Genomic DNA, 19,600 nt, shown 5'->3' on the forward strand with positions numbered 1-19,600 from the left:
ATTGGTGAGGGCAGGGGGCAGCCGCTGACCATCCAGAGTCAGAGAAGTGGCTATTGAAACCACAGTAGCCGAAACTGGGAGCCCTGGGAGGAGGGGGAACCCCAGAGGTGACATCACAGTTCAGGGGAGGAACAAAGCAACAGCCAGTTTCCCAATTTGGAAATTACTCACAGACCCTGAACAAGAGTGCCAGAAAATTCAGAGATTTTCCAGAGACCAGCTTCCACATTTCCATTCAGAAATTCACCTACATACATGCAGAGTGAGAGACGCCCAGCATCAGAACGGCCCACCCACGGCTGTGTGCCAGGAGTGGGCTCCGGGACCAAGGCAGAGGGGTCAGCAGGAAGCAGAACTCTCCGAACTGGCCAAAGTCCAAGGAGAAGCAACTTGCCCAATATGACCCCAGGGGTGGCAGCTTTAGGGGTTAGGAACTCAGGATCTGTCCCCATGATAGACTCAAATCCCCGCTCTGTCCCTCGCCAATCCTGAACTTTAGAAAGTCGCTGAACCTCTTTGCCAGCGCCTCAGTTTCCTCGGGGCTCAGCGGTAAAGAACCTGCCTGCAGTGCAGGAGGAAACCCCAGCTGGATCCCCCGGTGGGGAAGATCCCTTGGAGAAAGAAATGTCTACTCGCCACAGTATTTCTTGCCTGGGAAATCCCATGGACAGAGAGGAGCCTGGCGGGCCACAGTCCGTGGGGTCACCAAGAGTAGGACACGACTCAGCGACTGAAACAACGACACATCCGAACCCATGTCCTAGCGAAGTCACCGTCGTACGTGACGTCAGTAGAGTGTAGCAAAGGGGCGGAGGGAGGGGCAGTACCCGGCGCCTCCGGGGGCGTCGGAGGAGCCAGACGGGTACCTGGAGGGCGCGCATTTCTACTTCTTCCTCGCTGCTAGTCCGAGGAGGTCCTCCCGGAGGCTGCGGCGGCTGAGTGACGTCGGGATTCCTGCGCAGAAGGTGCAGAATCAGCACGAGCCGCGCCCAAGCGGCTGGCAGAGCGAGCGGACGCCTGGCTCAAGTGAAGAAGGCCGGGCGCGCTCTGCCCAGGGGCGCCGGGAGGAAGCCGGCATGGCCCCTGCGTTTGTCTTCACTCGGCGGCTGCTGCTGCAGTTCCTGCTGTTTTTGTTCTGGACGACCCTGGGAGCCGGTGAGTGACCCCGCGCGATCGGGCGGCCCCCGTTCCCCCTCTCCCTCCCCACCGGCCAGGGCCCTCGCCCCACCCTGAGTTGCTCGCCGCCCTTCGCCGCGCGCCAGCGCGCCCGCTCCCCTCCGCCCCAGTGGTGCGGCCACGCCGGGCCTGGGCCAGACTCTCCTGATAGCTTCCCCGAAAACCGCCGGACTTCGGGAGATTTCTGAAGGGCAGGGCGGGCAGGCCTCCGGGGAAAAATAAAGCGGAAGGTGAACTTTCTCCGTGCCACACCTGCCCAGGCAACACACCCGCGCACCTGCTCGCTATACCAGCGCACCCTTCTCCCCAGCCCACCGAGGATGCTTGATGAGGGGGAGGAGGGCAGCGGCAGACAACCCTGTTCTCTCGTTCCCCTTCGACCGCGTCTGGCTCTAGTCCGCGGCCGGCTCTAGGCCTCGGCCATTCATTCATTCACGCATTCACCCCACGCACGTGTGTTGAGTGCCTAGTATGGGCCGCGTTCCGCCTGCTGGCAGTATAGCTCTGATGTCAGACAGCGGTGAGTTGAAAATAGCTTTTGGCATTTAATGCCTCCCTGTTTCCCTGAAATGTCTGTTGGGGGCTGGGAGGAGGAAGTAGGGGAGAATGGAATGCCACCTACCTTGTAAAATGGTGTCTTGGAAACACCCTGAGCTAGATGCACTGAAGAAAAACAATAATGACTGTGATGATTCACATGAACAGTAATAATACTGAACACAGACTTGAGGAAACCAGAGTCTCCTCATTTCTCAAAAGGTCTCAACCCAGGCTCTGCCCCCTAGCTTTCTGGTTTACCCAGGCAGATAGCTTGACCATGCAAGGCTCACTTGACCCCTCTGTCTAATGAGGGTGAAAATCCTAGTGCTAGAAGTGTGGATCTCATGGACCTTGGAGGGGGTTGGAGGAGGATTGGCCCAGGGGAGCAGCTCAGGGGCCTGGCATGCAGTGGAACTTGGCCCTGGCTATGGCACAGGGTGTAAGCCTAGAGAAAGGCCACTTCACCCAATGTCATCCTCACAGAGGTCTTACCATCAGAGAAGGAGACACACTTGCCCAGAGCTGCACAGCACATCCATGGTAGAGCTGGCATTCGATCCGAGACTAGTGTGCTCAGCTCACCACTCAATCCCCTCGTGTCCAGACCGTGTCCTCCCTCCACACACCTTGCTCCAAGCCCCCCAGTCCACTATGTCCTGACCTCCTCTTCCTCATAGCAATAATTATAATGTTCACCGGTATAGAGTGCTTGGCATATATCTTTACATAAATTTCATCATTTAGTCCTTCCAACTCCCTCTTAAGTTACAAACACCCCCATTTTACGGATGAGGAGACAGAGGCTCAGGGGAGTGAAACCACGGGCACAAAGGCCACAGTTAGTGAGTGGAAGGACTGAGATTCAAAGCACTTAACTCCTCGCCTTCTTCTTTATCCCTATTATTATTAATAAGGATGCATAGCATTGTGTTTATCAATGTGGATAGGTCAACACATGTTGAGGATCTAGTGTGTGCAGGGACTCTAGGGAGAATGATTTTCATATGCAGTCTGTGGATTAGAGATCAGGAGTCTTGACTGAAGATGGCCCAGGTTCAAATCCCACCTCTGCCACTTGCCCTCGGTGTGACCTGGAGCAGAAGACTGTGCTTTGGATTTCCCCTCTGCAAAGTGGGGCCGACAGTGGTGCTTATGCCTCAAGGTGCTGCTTAAGGACTAAATGCTGGGAGACGTGTGAAGCACTCAGAACAGCTCCTAATCTGTGTAAGCAACCCCAGAATGTTAACTGTAATTACTCCTATTTTACAAACTAGCAGAAAAGAATCCGAGATGTTAAGGAACCTGCCTGAAGCCCTCACAGCAGAGAGCTGAGGGGATCCAAAACCTGGGGGCTATAATCACCTCCCTTCTTTTAAAAAAAAAACAACTTTTTTTTTTTTGGATGTGGATGCTTTTTAATGGTCTTTATTGAATTTGTTGCAATCCTGCCTTACTTTTATGTTTTGGCTTTTTGGCTGCAAGGTATATGGGATCTTAGCTTCCTGACCAGGGATCAAACCTGTGCCTCCTTCATTGGAAGTCTTAACTACTGGACCACTAGGGAAGTCCCATCAATTCCTTTCTTATGCTTGGACCCCCCACAAACATTTTCCCAACCTAAGACCACAAAGAGTAATAATACTACTTTTTTTTTCTTTGAGGATTTTGTTTTTTAACTTTACAATATTGTATTGGTTTTGCCATATATCAACATGAATCTGCCACAGGTATACACGTGTTCCCCATCCTGAACCCTCCTCCCTCCTCCCTCCCCATACCATCCCTCTGGGTCAAAAGAGACACTGATGTGTAGAACAGTCTTTTGGACTCTGTGGGAGAGGGAGAGGGTGGGGATGATTTGGGAGAATGGCATTGAAACATGTATAATATCATATATGAAACGAGTCGCCAGTCCAGGTTCGATGCACGATACTGGATGCTTGGGGCTGGAGCACTGGGATAATACTACTTTATTTCATGGATCCTAAGATGTTGAGTTTCTTCCCCCTTGTGTGTGTGTGTGTGTGTGCGCGCGCGCGCGTGTATGCTCAGTCACTCAGTCGTGTCCAACTCTTTGTGACCTCATGAACTGTAGCCTACTAGGCTCCTCTGTCCATGGAATTTTCCAGGCAAGAATACTGGAGCAGGTTGCCTTTTCCTACTCCAGGGGATCTTCCCCACCCAGGGATTGAACCAGCATCTCCTACATTGGCAGGTGGATTCTTTACCACTGAGCCACCTGAGAACCCCTTCTTCCCCTTCCCATACCTCTAAATCCGAAATGCTCTAACAGCATCCCAGTGCATTTTAAAATTGATGACTGGAGGTAACAAAAAAGTTTTGGAACTATATAGTGATGCTCTCTGCACAACATCGTGAATGTACTTAATTGCCACTGGAGTATATGTTTTAAAGTGGTTTAAGAGACAAATTTAATTTTTAACCACAACACAGACCGCAATTTTTAAAATTGATGATGCTGAGATAGAGGATATATGGTAATAACAACCCAATTGGGGGGGGGGGGGGCGGTGCGGGACCCAGTGGCAGACCCAGTTCAGCCCCCATCTCATCCTCACCCCTGGACCAGGATTGGTGCTCTGCATCCCCATTCCCCTCAACACACACACACCCAAGGGGTTCCAAGCTCCAGGAGCCTCCTACCCCATCCAGACCAGGGACACTCAGATGTGACCCACCCTGTGTTCCCCCGCAGGGACCAAGATAATCACAGTGCTGGCCCCAGTCCAGGTGTCCGGTTTCCTGGGAGAAAATGTGACACTGCCATGCAAACTGCACCCCCTGGAACACAACGTGACGGTGACGCAAGTGACCTGGACAAAGCAGAGACAGGCAGAGCCCGCCCGCAGCGTGGCGGTCTTCCACCCCACCCAGGGCCCCAGCTTCCACGAGTCCAGCCGGTTGGAATTTATGGCCGCCAAGCCCGGAGAGAAGCTGCAGGATGCCTCACTGGCTGTGCGGGAGTTGCGCGTGGAAGATGAGGCTAATTACACCTGCCAGTTCGCTACCTTCCCTAATGGTGACAAGAGCGCTCGAACCCAGCTCCGTGTGCTCGGTAAGCCGGGAGGAGGGGGGAGCCGAAAGGGAGGGATGTGGAGTCGGATAGGGAGGTGAGCAAAGAGAGGGAAGGGGCCAGGGGGGAGGGAGAAATTCTGAGGGAACAAAAGGAGGTCGAGCAATGACCCTGCGGGATGCAGGGGAGATGAGAAGGGGGAGGGGGTCAAGGACCGGACGAGAGTCCAAGGTCCTGGGATGTAAGAGCTTGGAGACTGTGGGCAAGGGGATTGGAGGATCTGGGGATGCTGGTGGTAGAGAGGGGAGTGGCTGATGCAAGAAGTAGGTGGGGACAGAGACTGGCCTGGGAAGCTGGGAAGCCACTGCCAGCTTGGGCAGGTGGATTCATCTTGAAACCTGCTTTCTTCATCTATAAAAGAGGCTTAGCAACAATAGTGCTGCCTTCAGAAAGCTATCCTGAAGGTCCAAGGAGTTCATCCAGGTGAAACGCTTAGAGCGGAGACCTCTGTGGGCTGGGGATAGTCGGTCAGTTATCGTTACTCCCTTTGGTGAGGAAGTGAGTGAGTGAGTGCTCAGTCATGTCTGACTCTTTGTGACCCCATAAACTGTAGCCCGCCAGGCTCTTCCCTATGGGATTTCCCAGGCAAGGGTACTGGAGTGGTTGGCCATTTCCTGCTCCAGGGCATTTTCCCAGCCCAGGGATCGAACCGTCTCCTGTGTCTCATGCATTCCAGACGGGTTCTTTACCCACTGAGCCAAAGGGAGAGTTGAAATAGACTGGGGGGCGGGTAGATTCTGATATCCAGGAGTGGAGGGCTTTCTCCAACCGAGGTGGGTGGCGGGGAATGCCCTTGGCATTGTCATGGAAACATGCATTCATTTTTATGAGTACCAGAGAAAATATGACAGGCCTTCCTCTTGGCAGCTGAGTATGAAGTCTCTTTGCCTTGGTTTTCTCATCTGTGAAATGGAGATTGCTGTCAGGATGAATAAGAGCTCATGTTTCTTTTTTGCTTCTGTGTCAGGAACTGTTCTGGGCCTTGTATGAATGACTCACCATTCTCCAGGGGGTCTTCCCAATGCAGGGATCAAACCTGGGTTCCCTGCATTGCAGGCAGATTCTTTACCGTCTGAGCCACCGGGGGAGCTCACTATCACTTTCTGTGTCAGGAACTGTCCCAGGCCTTGCATGAATGACTCATGAAAGGTTAATTCCTTGGAACAGTGGCTGACACATGCCACCAACCAAAGGCATCTCTCATCATTTCAGAAAACTTAAGACTTCAGGTCTTATGATTTAGGATGAGAGTAAAACAGAACCGCTGAGTCAAATTAAAGAGAAATCTTGGGTAACAAGAACACAGGTACTGAGGGAAAAGGAACCACATGAAATCCCAGGTCTGGGAATCACCAGAATGATTAAGAAATGGGCAAGGTAGTTTTAGAGTCAGACAGATCTTGTGGGAAGATCCAGTTCTGTCATTTATGACTATGGAACCTTGAGCCAGTCCCTCTTGTCTGAATCTCCAGAGCACAGCTCAGCCCTCCCCTCCTCCGTGAAGCCCTCATTAACCACCATCCCCGAGATTCAGGCACCCCTTCTGGGATCCCCCATCCCAGCCTTGCCCAGTCTGAGTCATCTCTGTCTGGGGAAATCCGTCTTCACTTCCGACAGTCCACCCCAAGAAGGCAAGGGTGGTGCTGTCTCAGTCCTTCCTGAGTTTTCAATACTGCCCATCACAGAGCCAGGCACCGTATTCACTTACCAATCATAATTATATACATTGACGTATTACTTGCCAAGTACCCTTTTAAGAGCTTTACCTATAAATTCTCATGGCTGGTCATCCTCCCCTTATCCCCAGTTGACAGACAAGGAAACTGGGCCAGAGCAGGGATTTGAACATGGCCACATCCGGTACCCTCATCTCGGTACTCCCCTGCTGCTGAGATGTTTGTTGCATAACTGCTGGTGAGGCGTAACCCGTGTCTTTTGCTCCTCTTCTCAGCCCAGCCCCAGAACAAGGTTGAGACCCTGGACATCCCGCTCAGCCCGAACCCTGTGCCGGTGGCTCGCTGTGTCTCCACCGGAGGTCACCCACCTGCCCGCATCTCCTGGTCCTCAGATGAAAAGACCAATACCACCCAGGTGCCAGGGCCTCTGCCTGGCACCGTCACCGTCATCAGCCTCTTAATCTTAACACCGTCCAGCCAGGTGGACGGCAGGAACATCACCTGCAGAGTGGAGCACGAGAGCTTGGAGGAGCCCATGGTGCTCCCCATGACCCTGGCTGTGTCCTGTGAGTGGGTCTAAGTGTGAGCAAGGGCGGGAGGGGCTGCCAGACTGTCTCCACCACCGCCCTGCCAATGGCCACTGTCTCCACCCTCCCCCTGCCATTGGCCAGCTGTCTCCACCCTCCCCCTGCCATTGGCCAGCTGTCTCCACCCTCCCCCTGCCACTGGCCAGCTGTCTTCACCTTCCCCCTGCCATTGGCCAGCTGTCTCCACCCTCCCCCTGCCATTGGACAGCTGTCTCCACCCTCCCCCTGCCATTGGACAGCTGTCTCCACCCGCCCCCTACACTGACTCCGAGGGGCACTTTCAGCATTACATCATTTCATCATCAGAGCTGGCTCTCTGACTATTGCCTTACACCCATCCCCACATCGTCTACACCGACTCCCCTGGGCCATAGATAACCCTGTCCTTTATTGTCTATACCAGCTTCTTTTTTTTTTTTTTTTCCCCTTTTGGCCATACCACAGGGTATGTGGGATCTTAGTTCCCGGTGCCTACGTGCATGCTGTCACTTCAGTTGTGTCCAACTTTTTGCAACCCCATGGACTGCACCAGGGTCTTCTGTCCATGGGATTCTCCAGGCAAGAATACTGGAGTGGGTTGCCATGCCCTTCTCCAGGGGATCTTCCCCATCCAGGGAGTGAACCCGAGGCTCTTATGTCTCCTGCATTGGCAGACGGATTCTTCACCACTAGCACCACGAGGGAAGCCTCTTAGTTCCCTGACCAGGGATCAAACCCATGCCCTGTGCAATGGAAGCGCTGAGTCTTAAACACTGGACTGCTAGGGAAGGACTCTACCAGCTTTTTATACCACAGTTCACACTGCTCCCTGGGGGCCGCTGTCTACACGGACACCCCACATATGCTCTCTTGAGCCCGCACACAGTGCCTACACCCTCTTCCCTGGGCAACTGTCCACACTGACCTCGTACACACTGCTACACTGCTTCCTCGCCATCGATACCAACTCCCCTGTGTTTCCCACACTGCCATAATACCGTCTGGGCTTCCCAGGTGGCACTACTGGTAAAGAATCTGCCTGCCAATGCAGGAGATGCAGGTTTGATCCCTGGGTCGGGAAGATCCCCTGGAGGAGGAAATGAAAACCCACTCCAGTATTCTTGGAAAATTCCACAGACAAGAGGAAGCTGGTGGGCTACCGTTCATGGTGTCACAAAGAGTTAGACGCTACTGAGCATACACACACACTGTTATCTATACTGGCTCCTGTGGGCCCCAGACAGCATTGCCCTCACTGTCTACACCACTCCTTTAGGCCACCAGCTGAGGGCAGTTGGCAATTGACCACTGCTGCCTTGACACCCTGCATTTTCTACTCAGGTTCTCCTAGATACTCTCTCACACCGACCCACAACATTGTCTACACTGGCTATTCTGGAGAACTGCCTACAGTGTCCCCACCCCCACCCCCCGTGTAGTCTACACTCCCCTTTGCCCCACTGTAGTCTACACTGGCTCATCTACGGACTAGGTCCTCCTATCACTGTCTGAACTGACTACTCCCTGCCTGACAGTTGCTGCACTGTCTACACCCGACCCCCTCAACTGGATCTGAGTGAGGAGGGTGTCTAAACTGACTCCTTCCCAACACACATACAAAAACACCCCGTCTCATTGGCCTTCCCCCTGGGGACTTTAAAAATCTTCCCTGTTGGTCATATTTGAGTTGGGTAACACACAGACTGAAATGCAGTCATCCAGGATTCTCTCCTGCAGGACTTGTCAGAGCCTTGAATATGCTCACATGTGTTATGAACACCCAGAAGGAGGCTTTTTCTCACAGGACATCCCAGGCATGCCAGGACCTGGCTTTATAGGGAAAACCAATAGAGAAGCAGATCCTGAGAAGCGCTCTCTGTGACCCCTGTCCTAGCACCCTGCTTAGGACTCCCAGGCTTCTATTCTTGGTGCGGAAGCTGGAACCCATTGCCCAGACCCCTCCCAGGCCTCTCCACCTTGAGCTGTTCCCCAAACCTGCCAAAGCCCTCTTCCTGTTGTGACATGAATCCCAGCTATCTTTAGGCCCTTGAAGGCTCCCTGTCTCTGAGCCTGTGTGTCTGTTTCCCCCAGACCCCCCCGAGGTCTCCATATCCGGCTATGATGACAACTGGTACATCGGCCGTAGAGAGGTTGCCCTGAACTGTGACATCCACAGCAAACCAGAGCCCACGGGCTACAACTGGAGCACGTGAGTTTCTGGGTCAGAGGAAGGAGGGGCTGGGGGCCTGGACTCCAGGGTCAGAGGAAGGAGGGGCTGGGGGCCTGGACTCCTGGGTCTGAGGAAGGAGGGATGTAGGCAGGAAAGTTAAAAACAAAACAAGAAGTCAACTGTGGGCCCCCAGGAAAATATCTTGTATGCACAGAGTTGATGAGGTGATAAAGTCCAGGTTTGTTGACACACCTGCTCTTTATGGGGTGCCTGCTGTGTGCCAGGTACTTACCTGCACCCCACGTGATCCCCACGCTCCGGCCAGAGTCTGCACTATCGCCAGGACTGAGTTAAAGATCTGCCCGGGAGCTGTGGTCATCTGCCCGGGCACATGAGTATAGAGGTGACTCTCCCGTCGGCGTCTGGCTCCAAACCCAATCCTCTTAAGCCCTGGACTGTGCCACCTCCCCAGCCACCTTGTGTAACCTGCTCAGTCACCTCTTACAGAGCAAATTCTGTCCCATCCCCATTCTCATTTTTTAAAATATCTATGTATTTGGCTGCATCGGGTTTAGTTGCGGCACGTGGGGTCTTTGTCGTGGCGCAGACTCTCTAGTTGTGGCGCGCATGCTCAGCAGGTACAGCGCACAGGCTCAGTTGCCCCAAGGGCATGCGGGATCTTAGTTCCCCAAGTGAAAATCGCTCAGTCGTGTCCGACTCTTTGCGACCCTGTGGACTATACAGTCCGTGGTATTCTCCAGGCCAGAATACGAGTGTGTAGCCTTTCCCTTCTCCAGGGGATCTTCTCAACCCAGGGATCGAACCCATGTCTCCCACATTGCGGGCTTATTCTTTACCAAATGAGCCACAAGGGAAGCCCAAGAATGCTGGAGTGGGTAACCTATTCCTTCTCCAGGGCATCTTCCCAACCCAGGAATCGAACCTGGGTCTCCAGCATTGTAGGCAGATTCTTTACCAAATTTTCTTTACCAACTGAGCTACCAAAATTCTTTACCAACTGAACTCCAGGGATCAAACCCTCATTGCAAGGCAGATTCTTAACCACTGGAAGCTACCACCAGATAAGTAGCCCCTTCCTGATTTTCTCGATTGAGGAGCAGAGCAATCAAAAAACTTCCTCAAATTCCTGTTGAGACCAAGGATAAAAGTGGGGAAAGATAAAGGCAAAGGGGTAAATGGTTTAACCTAATTTTTATTGGGCCCAGTTTTTGTTATTACAAAAATAACTTATGAGCACTGTAGAAACTTTAGGCAATATGGTTATGAGTAAAAAGAAGAAAATAGCTCTTATAGTCCTGTACCCAGTCATCTCCAGAAACATCACTGTTACCCTTTGTTACATATCCTTCCTGTCTTTTTTTCAATATTTCTAAAAAAAAAAGAAAGAAACTGTGCTGTATGTATAATTTTGAAAACTTTCCTCTGTCCATGAATACATTTCTTTCGTTTTTGTTTCGTCTTTGCCACACCTCACAGCATATCTGATCTCAGTTCCCTGACCAGGGATGGAACCCACGCGCCTTTGCTGTGGAAGTGCAGAGTCTTAACTGCTGGGCCACCAGGGAAGTCCCTCTCGTGAACACCTTTCCAAGTCAGGGCACATAGATCTATTTTCCCCCAGCATTTTATCGGGAAATGTTTCAAGCCTACAGAAGTCTTGTAAGCATTTTCCAGTAAACATTCAAAACCCCGCTGTGTGGATTCTCTCACTAACATTTTCCCGGACTTGGTTTATCACATTCCTCCCCTTCAATCCATCCCTCTTGCCATCTATCCAACAGTCCTCATCATTTATGCATTTCAAAACCCCACCACCTGCTTCTTTGAGGGTCTAGGACTCTGTTGCAGATGAGGCTGTCGATGACATAACCAGTCCCACCTGGGGATACAGAGGTGCTTTCCCGTTCTCAACTATGCAAATGTCACGGTGGCGGGCATCCCCAGCAGTCCAGCTCTGTGGACAGCCAATCATGTGTCAATGGTCGGCCAGTGGGGCTGCCAATCGAAGGTTTTTGATTGGTATTGACAGCTGGCCTTTACCTTCCTGTCTCAAAGCAATGCAATTCAGGCTCACAAACCATACGGCCAGCTTTCCATGCCAGCTCTGCAGAATACCCAAACCCATGCCCCGGTCTCCTCTGTCCATTAAACCAGTGTTTCTTTCGTTCTTTTTAAATATTTATCTATTTATTTGGCTGCACCGGGTTTTAGTTGTGCTATGTGGGATCTAGTTCCCTGACCAGGGATCGAACATGGACCCCCTGAATTGGGAAGGCGGAGTCTTAGCCACTGGCCCACCAGAGAAGTCCCTAAACCAGTGTTTCTTGACTACTTACTGTGTGTCGGATGCTATTGACCCACGTGCTGCGTGCTAAGTCACTTCAGTCATGTCCGACTTTTTGTGACTCCATGTACTGTAGCTCGCCAGGCTCCTCTGTCCTTGGGATTCTCCAGGCAAGAATACTGGAGTGGGTTGCCATTCTCTCCTCCAGGGGATCTTCTCCACCAGGGACTGAATTTGTACCTCTTAGGACTCCTAAGAGTGTGCTCTTTACCACTAGCACCACCCACAGGCTTTGGTAAATGAAAAAAGAACCAAATTCCCCCCTCTCAAATCTCCAGATCTGGGGAGAGAGACAAACAAGGTAATGTCAGAATTCCTTGGTGGGTCACAAGTTATGTTTCCACATTTTCCCTGCCAAGGGCCCCTGGAGTTCAATCACAGGTCAGGGAACGAAGATCCCACAAGCTTTAGGGTGTGGCCAAAATTTAAAAAAAAAATTTTTAATTTACAGAAAAATAAACAAGATACCATTTTTAAGGATGGAGTGTGTCAGTTCAGTTCAGTTCAGTCGCTCAGTTGTGTCCAACTCTTTGCGACCCCATGAATCGCAGCACGCCAGGCCTCCCTGTCTATCACCAACTCCTGGAGTTCACTCAGACTCATGTCCATCGAGTCAGTGATGCCATCCAGCCATCTCATCCTCCATCATCCCCTTCTCCTCCTGCCCCCAACCCCTCCCAGCATCAGAGTCTTTTCCAATGAGTCAGCTCTTCGCATGAGGTAGCCAAAGTACTGGAGTTTCAGCTTTAGCATCATTCCTTCCAAAGAAATCCCAGGGCTGATCTCCTTCAGAATGGACTGGTTGGATCTCCTTGCAGTCCAAGGGACTCTCAAGAGTCTTCAGGTGGTGATAAATGCTGTGGGAAAGATCTTGCAGAGGAGGCGGGGGGTTGCTACAGTTGAAAGGGTAACCAAGGAAGGTGTCAGAAAGGTGATGTCTGAGTAGAGGACTGAAGGAAGTGAGGGTGATCTGTGTGGGTACCAATGGGAAGGGCATTCCAGGCATAGGGAACAGCATATGCAAAGACCTGAGGTGGGAACATAACTGAAGCGTTCCAGGGTCAAGAAGTCAGCCACCATGGATATGGAGGCAGGAGCAAATGGATCAGTGCATCAGGGGGCCAGCTTGTGTGGGACCTGTGCCCATGGTCAGGACTTTTCCTTTAAGGAAGGACTCTGGACAGAGGGCTGAAGAACTGATGCTTTCAAATTGCGGTGCTGGTAAAGACTCTTGAGAGTCCCTTGGACTGCAAGGAGATCAAACTAGTCAATCCTATAGGAAATCAACCCTGAATATTCATTGAAAGGACTGATGCTGCAGCTGAAGCTCCAGTACTTTGGCCACCTGATGGGAAGAGCCGACTCATTGGAAAAGACCCTGATGCTGGGAAAGATTGAGGGCAGGAGGAGAAGAGGGCAGCAGAGGATGACATGGTTAGATAGCATCATCGACTCAATGGACATGAATTTGAGCAAACTCTGGGAGATAGTGAAGGACAGGGGAGCCTGGAGGGCTGCAGTCCATGGGGTCGCAGAGTCGGACACAACTTAGCAACTGAACAGCAACAGTAACTAGACAGAGGAGAGACTTTGGCTACATTCTCTTTGTTTTTAACATTTGTTTTTGGTTGAGTTGGGTCTTAGTTGCTGCACACGGGATCTTCCTTGCAGCGTGTGGGCTTCTCTCTGGTCATGGTGCGCAGGCTCCAGAGTACATGGACTCTGTGGTTTGCAGCAGACAGGCTCTCTAGCTGAGGTGCCTGGGCTCAGTACTTTTGACTTGCAAGCTTAGTTGCCCCTCAGCATGTGAGATCCCAGATCCCCAACCAGGGATCGAGCTCACATCCCCTGGATTGATTAGCAGGCAGATTCTTAACCACTGGACCACCAGGCAAGTCCATCTGTGTGGATTTTGAACGTGGGGCAGACAGGGTTTGCTGATAGGGTGGATGGGAGTGTGAGAGGCAGAGTGGGGGAACTCCCGGCTTGCTCTGAACTTGTATTGTAGACGGCGTGAGAGTTGCTATATTCCTGCTGTACAGTGGGTGCCCCAACACCAGCTACTCTAGGCCTCTGACTGAGACCACTTCCTCACCCATCTGTCTCTCCTAGGCCCAACGGAACCCTGCCAGTCTCTGCTGTGGTCCAGGGCACTCAGCTCCTGATTCATACTGTGGACGAGACCATCAATGTGACTTTCATCTGCCTTGTCACCAACGCCCTAGGGACCAACCAGGCAAACGTGACCATCCTGGTCAGAGGTGAGGAGCCCCCTGGGTGGGGAGGACAGAGGAACTCAGGATAGATATCAAAGAGGATATCGAAGTAGGATTCCCTCTGAGGGAGGGGTTTATAGGTGGTCCCTGGTTAAAGGAGTCCCTCAACCACAAGAATGCTCCCAAGCTCCCATTCTTTCTCTAAGCCCCTTCATGGAAGGTTCAACGGGCTCAGCTTTACTGTCTGTTAACTCACCATCTGAACCGTTGGAACCACGGTACAGCCACCTGGACACAGCCCCTCTGCAAACCCAGGCTGGGGTAGTTGCATAATGCCTCTTCCCAATGGACTCAGGAAGGCTTTTCCAAGTATATTAGACAGAACTCTGTCATTTGCAATTGATAGAAGCTCAACTCAAAATAGTCCAGGCAAAAATGGTACTTTATTAGAACTTCACCTTCAGGTATGGTTAGATCCAAGTGCTCCAGCTGTGTAACCCAGGAACTTTTCTTGACCTCTGTTGTCTCTGCTTCTCTTTTGCTGGCTTTATTCCCTGGCAGGCTTTCCCCTCAGGAAGGTAAGATGATCCCCAGCAGTTTATAGGCTCACAGCCCACCAGTTTAGTAATCCCAAGGGAAAGAATACCCTACTTTCAATAGCTCTAGCCAGAGTCTGAAGGCTGGCTCTCATTGGCTCAACTTAGATCCCACCTCATGAACCAATTGCAGCAGCCAGAGAGAATGGAATGCTCTGATTGGCCAGGCCCAGGTCAAAGTCCCATCCTCCGGCTTGTACATGCTGCTATATTTAAAATGGATAACCAACAAGGACCTACTATATAGCAGGTGGAACTCTGTTCAATGTTATGTGACAACCTGGGCGGGAGAGGGGTTTGGGGGAGAATGGATACATATATATGTATAGCTGAGTCCCTTCACTGTTCACCCGAAATTAACACAACGTCATTTGTTAATCGGCTCTGCCCCAACACATAATAAAAAATTTTAAAAAAAGAAAGCTCAAGTCCCATCCTAGGAACCAGAGGATGGGGTGAAGCTCAGCTAAATCATATAGACTGAGGGAGGTAGAACGGTAGCCTCCTTCAAAAGCGAAGTCTAATATTTTGGGGGGCAAGTGAAACCCCCCCAAAAGTCTCTCAGCTTAAATCTCTGCTTCCTTCTCTTCTGGCAGAACGTCCTAGGGAAAAGTCACAAGAGGGCTCTACGATCTATATCATCCTGGCCTTGGTAATCCTGTTTGTTGTCTTCCTGGTGTTCCTCCTGATTTATCTCTGCCGGCGCAAAAACTCCCGTGAGTCCCCTCTTTTTCACAATATCCCCTGCCTGCCTGCTGTAAATGAACATCACCACAGCCGCCATAATTAAGCACCTACTATGAACCTACAGGCTATGTACTAAACCTTCCATGTGGCAACCTCTCCGTGAACCCTCATGCCAACACCATGAGGTTCCCCCGTTTGACAGACAGGGACGCTGAGACCAGGGAGTTTTATTCATTGGATCATTGACTTGTTTTTACAAAGTGGGAGCAGCTCCTGTAAGTCCTAAAAGGCCACAGTAAGGACTTTGGCTTTCAATCCAGGTGACAGAGAAGCTCCTGCCAAAGGGATGCAGTGCAGAATAACACTTAACCCTTTCACCGTCACTTCCTTCATCTGCCTTGCTCAGGACTGGCTCCCTGAAAGGAGGGGTTGCCCCAATCCCTAGCTCTAAAAGGTGCCCAGATCCCTGGCTCAAGGGCTTTGCAAGGCTGTTCCCCTACCTGGAGCCCCCTTCCCCATGGCTCCCTCTGGCAAAGTCCTGTAGTTAATTCTGTAATCAAAAGAGCTACATTTTGCTGAGCACTTTCTCTGCTCCAGGCATTTCCTGTGCACAGCCCCCTTGAATGCTCACAACCACCCTGTAAAGAGAGTCCCCCTGTGAGCCCATTTTACAGATGAGGAAACATTTGCTCAGAGAGGTGACATTACCTGCCAGCTGGCACACAGCTGGAAAGTCAAGAGTTGAAGGCAGATCTGTTGGTTACAAAGTTTTATTCATTCAACCACTAAACAAAAAGGCCTCCTCACATCCCAATGGGAAGCCCTCTCCTCCAGGGAGCCCTCCCTGATCTTTCCCTGAAATGAACCAAACACCTGCTCTGGGCGTCCCCACCTGCACCCCTTGCCCACTCAGGGGCATCATGGTATGGGGACTTGTCTGTCTCTCCAGTGGACTGGGAAACCCAGGAGCACAGAGCTAGACTGTCGATCATGGCTGTGTCCCCAGCACCACCCACCACTGGGTCGGCACGAAAGAGGTGTTTGAGGAAATGTTTGCTGAATGCATCACGTCCAGAGCCAGACTGCCTGTGTCTGAGCCCACAGGCAGTCACCATGGGCAAAAGCCTTACTATGACTCAGTTTCCTCATCTGTGAAATGGGCATGTCCATACCTGTTAGTGTAGACCCTGTACTTACCATAGCATTTGGCACATTGTAAGCCACATGCTGGATATTTTTGTCTGTTTTGTTTACATCTATATCTCCAGCACCCAGAGTGCATCTGGCACAAAGTAAACACTTGCTGTTTGCTGAATAAATCCCTGTTTGATGGTTGAGGAAACTGAGGCACAGAGAGGTTAAGTCAATTGCCCATGGTCACACGGCTCCTAAAGGACTGGGATTTGAACTCTTCCGTCTGGTTCCAGAGCCCATGCTCAATAAATATTTATGTATAGTTAATAACTGAAGGCATAACTAGATGAAGCCTATACCCCCGCTGTGGTTTTAAATGTAGGAACCATTTCGGGACGTGACTCCCCCTTGTCAATAGCAGAGCCAGGACTGGTCTGTCAGTAGCAGAATTCGAGGGGCCTGGTCACGCACGTGTGTCTTCCCGTGCTTTTCAGCGTTGTCATTCACTTCTGATTACTTTTCCTCCTGTCTCCTCAGGTCGGAACCAGTACAGTCCCACTGCTAATGGGGTAAGTGTCATGGTGGAGTTGAGGAGGGGGTGGGGGTCTGCATGAACCCCAGATTAATCTCCGGGGATGTTTCCAAGAAAGGGCCAGGCACCTCTGTGCACCTGCAGCACTTAACCTGGGAATCTGCATTTTCAGATCTCCCCTTTCCTCCCCATTCATGGAGAAGTGCTGCCCTGGCTTCCAGGGTTGGGAAAGGAGCAGGCCTGCAGCTCTCTGCATGCTGGGCTTCGGCAGGAAGAATTTTTTTTTATAAGGGCTTGAGGCTAAAGTTAGGACAGAGGATGAGATGGTTGGCATCATGGACATAAGTCTGAGCAGACTCCAGGAGATAGTGAAGGACAGGGAAGCCTGGTGTGCTGCAGTCCATGGGGTTGCAAAGAGTTAGACACAACTGAGCAACTGAACTAGAGGCTAAAGTTTGCGTATTTCCCTAGACGGTCATCTATTCAGCTGTTGCGAGCAATTCCCAGGATCCATCAACAGAGGGCACCAGGTGACAGCGTGGAGCTGGATGGTGAGAAGAGCTGTTGACGTGGATCTTCCAGCGGACTCCCTCCCCTGCCTCAATGGAGGGAGTCTCCCTCCAAAGACACTGGCCACCCTTCCCCTGCCAGACCTCAAGGATGCCCCCTCTGCCTCACAACACAGGCAGAGGGCAAGTTCAGGGGTCTCCAAGACCAGCCTCAGGTTGAGTCACTTGCTACAAGGACTATGGAACTCAGCAAAGCTGTTTACTCACGGATATAATTTACTACACTGCAAGGATGAGGTCAAGAGCAGCAATGTGAAAAGGCACGCAGGGCAGGGTCCCGGCAAAAGCTTCTGGTTGTTCAGTCCCAGTGGACTCACGTGGACAGCACTTACTTCTCCCCCCGATGACACGTGACCGCACACACAGAGTGTGGCCAAGCAGGAAAGCACGCCCGAGCCTTGGTTTCCAGAGGTGTCAATCGTGTAGACATGGCTAACCACCCATGCAGCTGACCTTGGCACCAACATAGAAAGAGTTGAAGAAAGACTGCATGCATAATCAATCATGTCTGATTCTTTGCGACCCCATCAGTGTCCATGGGATTCTCCAAGAAAGAATGCTGGAGTGGGTTGCCATTTTCTCTTCCAGGGGATCTTCTCGGCTCAGGGATTGAACCTGTGTCTCTTGCATCTCCTGCATTAGCAGGTGAATTGTTTACCGCTGCGCCCCCTGGGAAGCCTGGCACCAACATAGGTCAAGCCATTATTGTGTGGCCTAATGCCCCCACCATGAATCACACTATCGGCACAGATTATCCTATATAGCCCACAGCCCCAGGTAAACAAAGCCTTCTATCAGCCAGGACATTCCAAAGAAGGGCCAAGAGGTTACTTCACAGGAACCAGGGGCAAAGGGCCACATCTTTTTTTGAACAAGGTTAATCCTTTCCTGCAAAGTAGGGCCACACAGAATGTTGCAACTACCGGAGGTTTTTTTGATAAGAATTTGACTTCCAGCCTTAAGCTTCTAAATTTCTGATTTAGTTGAATCTTGGTGAGAACCAGAGGCCGGAACTCAGCTGCCCCAGGACTGTCCAAGGAGCAGGAGCAAGTGGTGGCCCTGAACTGATGCGGTGCCCGGAAAGCATCTGTGGCCAGCGTGCTGGGGTTAACAAGACCTTGGTCATCCACCGAGGAAAGCAGGAAGTTGTTTCCAAAACAAGGAGGAAAAAATAGATGCTGAAGAATCAGAAGCTACAGCTGTGCAGCACAGGCTGCCCTCAGACCTGGATGGACATAGCCCAAGCCCCAAGACGAAAAGCTTCTGTGATACACTGACATGTTTATAACTGTCCGTGATCTTGGGGGCAGGCACCAGAATTCCTCTGTCTGTTGGAGAAAATAGGCATAGAGACCTTGGGCCAGAATGCTAAACCGGAGAGCAGGGCGTGAGCCACTCTGCAAGAGAAAGTGAGAAGGACGTGTGGGCTTCCATCTGGGCAGATGGGAGAATGCAAAACAGAGAAGCATGGGGAAGAGATGGGACCCAGGCAAACGGGAGGGCTGAGGGCATGACAAGGCCAGTGGGGCTCCACAGTGCAGGGCCATAAAGGGAGTCTGATTACCTAGCTGCCACATAAACCCCTTGTCCGTTCCCAGCCCCAAACACCTTATTAAAGTTAATTTATTACACCTCGAGTGGCTGTGTGCAAGGGGGTCTTTTGTGGAAACTGGGGAGGAACAGAGTTTTGCCCAAACCGTCACTATGAGAGACAGAAACAAAGGCGTGGAGGCAAGACCTTGAATCAAGAGGGCCACAAAGAGGGACTGCCCTGGTGGTCCAGTGGTTAAAGCTCCCAGTGCAGGGGCCCCGGGTTGGATCCCTGGTCAGGGAACTAGATCCCACACGCCGCAACTAAAGCCCCTGAATGCCTCAACTAGAACCAAGCACAGCCAAGCAGATAAATGGGGGTGGTGGTTTAGCTGCCACGTCGTGTGCAGCTCTTGCAACCCCATGGACTGTAGCCCACCAGGCTCCTCTGTCCATGGAATTTCTCAGGCAAGAATACTGGAGTGGGTTGCCATAACCTCCTCCAGGGGATCTTCCTGACTCAGGGATCAAACCTGCAGCTCTGGTGTCTGCTGCCTTTGCAGGCAGAGTCTTTACTGCCGCACCACCACCTGGACTAATTTTAAAATGCTGTATTGCTAAAAAAAAAAAAAAAATTCTAACCATCATCTGAGCCTTCAGTAAGTCATCATCTTTTTACGACAGTAACACCAAAGATCACAGATCACAGACCATGATAACAGATAATCATGAAAAAAGCTTAAAATATT

General features: G+C 51.4%; 1 protein-coding gene across 3 annotated transcripts; it reads left to right on the top strand.

Annotated features, from left to right (window-relative positions):
• The first annotated feature begins 809 nt into the window (after positions 1 to 809).
• On the top strand, positions 810 to 18,958 carry PVR (PVR cell adhesion molecule). 3 transcript variants are annotated; one of them, XM_019979831.2, is made up of 8 exons: positions 817 to 1,155; positions 4,433 to 4,792; positions 6,762 to 7,052; positions 9,144 to 9,261; positions 13,700 to 13,848; positions 14,996 to 15,115; positions 16,758 to 16,789; positions 17,224 to 18,958. In XM_019979831.2, exons 1-8 carry the CDS (start codon positions 1,077 to 1,079, stop codon positions 17,284 to 17,286), a joined length of 1,212 nt encoding a protein of 403 aa, XP_019835390.2. In that variant the 5' UTR covers positions 817 to 1,076; the 3' UTR covers positions 17,287 to 18,958. The 3 variants fall into 3 exon arrangements, with proteins under 3 accessions (XP_070627326.1, XP_070627327.1, XP_019835390.2); XM_070771225.1 differs by lacking the exon at positions 14,996 to 15,115 and having other exon boundaries at positions 810 to 1,155; XM_070771226.1 differs by lacking the exons at positions 14,996 to 15,115; positions 16,758 to 16,789; positions 17,224 to 18,958 and adding an exon at positions 14,365 to 14,979 and having other exon boundaries at positions 810 to 1,155.
• The last annotated feature ends 642 nt before the right edge of the window (positions 18,959 to 19,600 follow it).

The sequence above is a fragment of the Bos indicus genome, chromosome 18 (genome assembly GCF_029378745.1).
Source record: "Bos indicus isolate NIAB-ARS_2022 breed Sahiwal x Tharparkar chromosome 18, NIAB-ARS_B.indTharparkar_mat_pri_1.0, whole genome shotgun sequence".
Lineage (NCBI taxonomy): Eukaryota > Metazoa > Chordata > Mammalia > Artiodactyla > Bovidae > Bos > Bos indicus.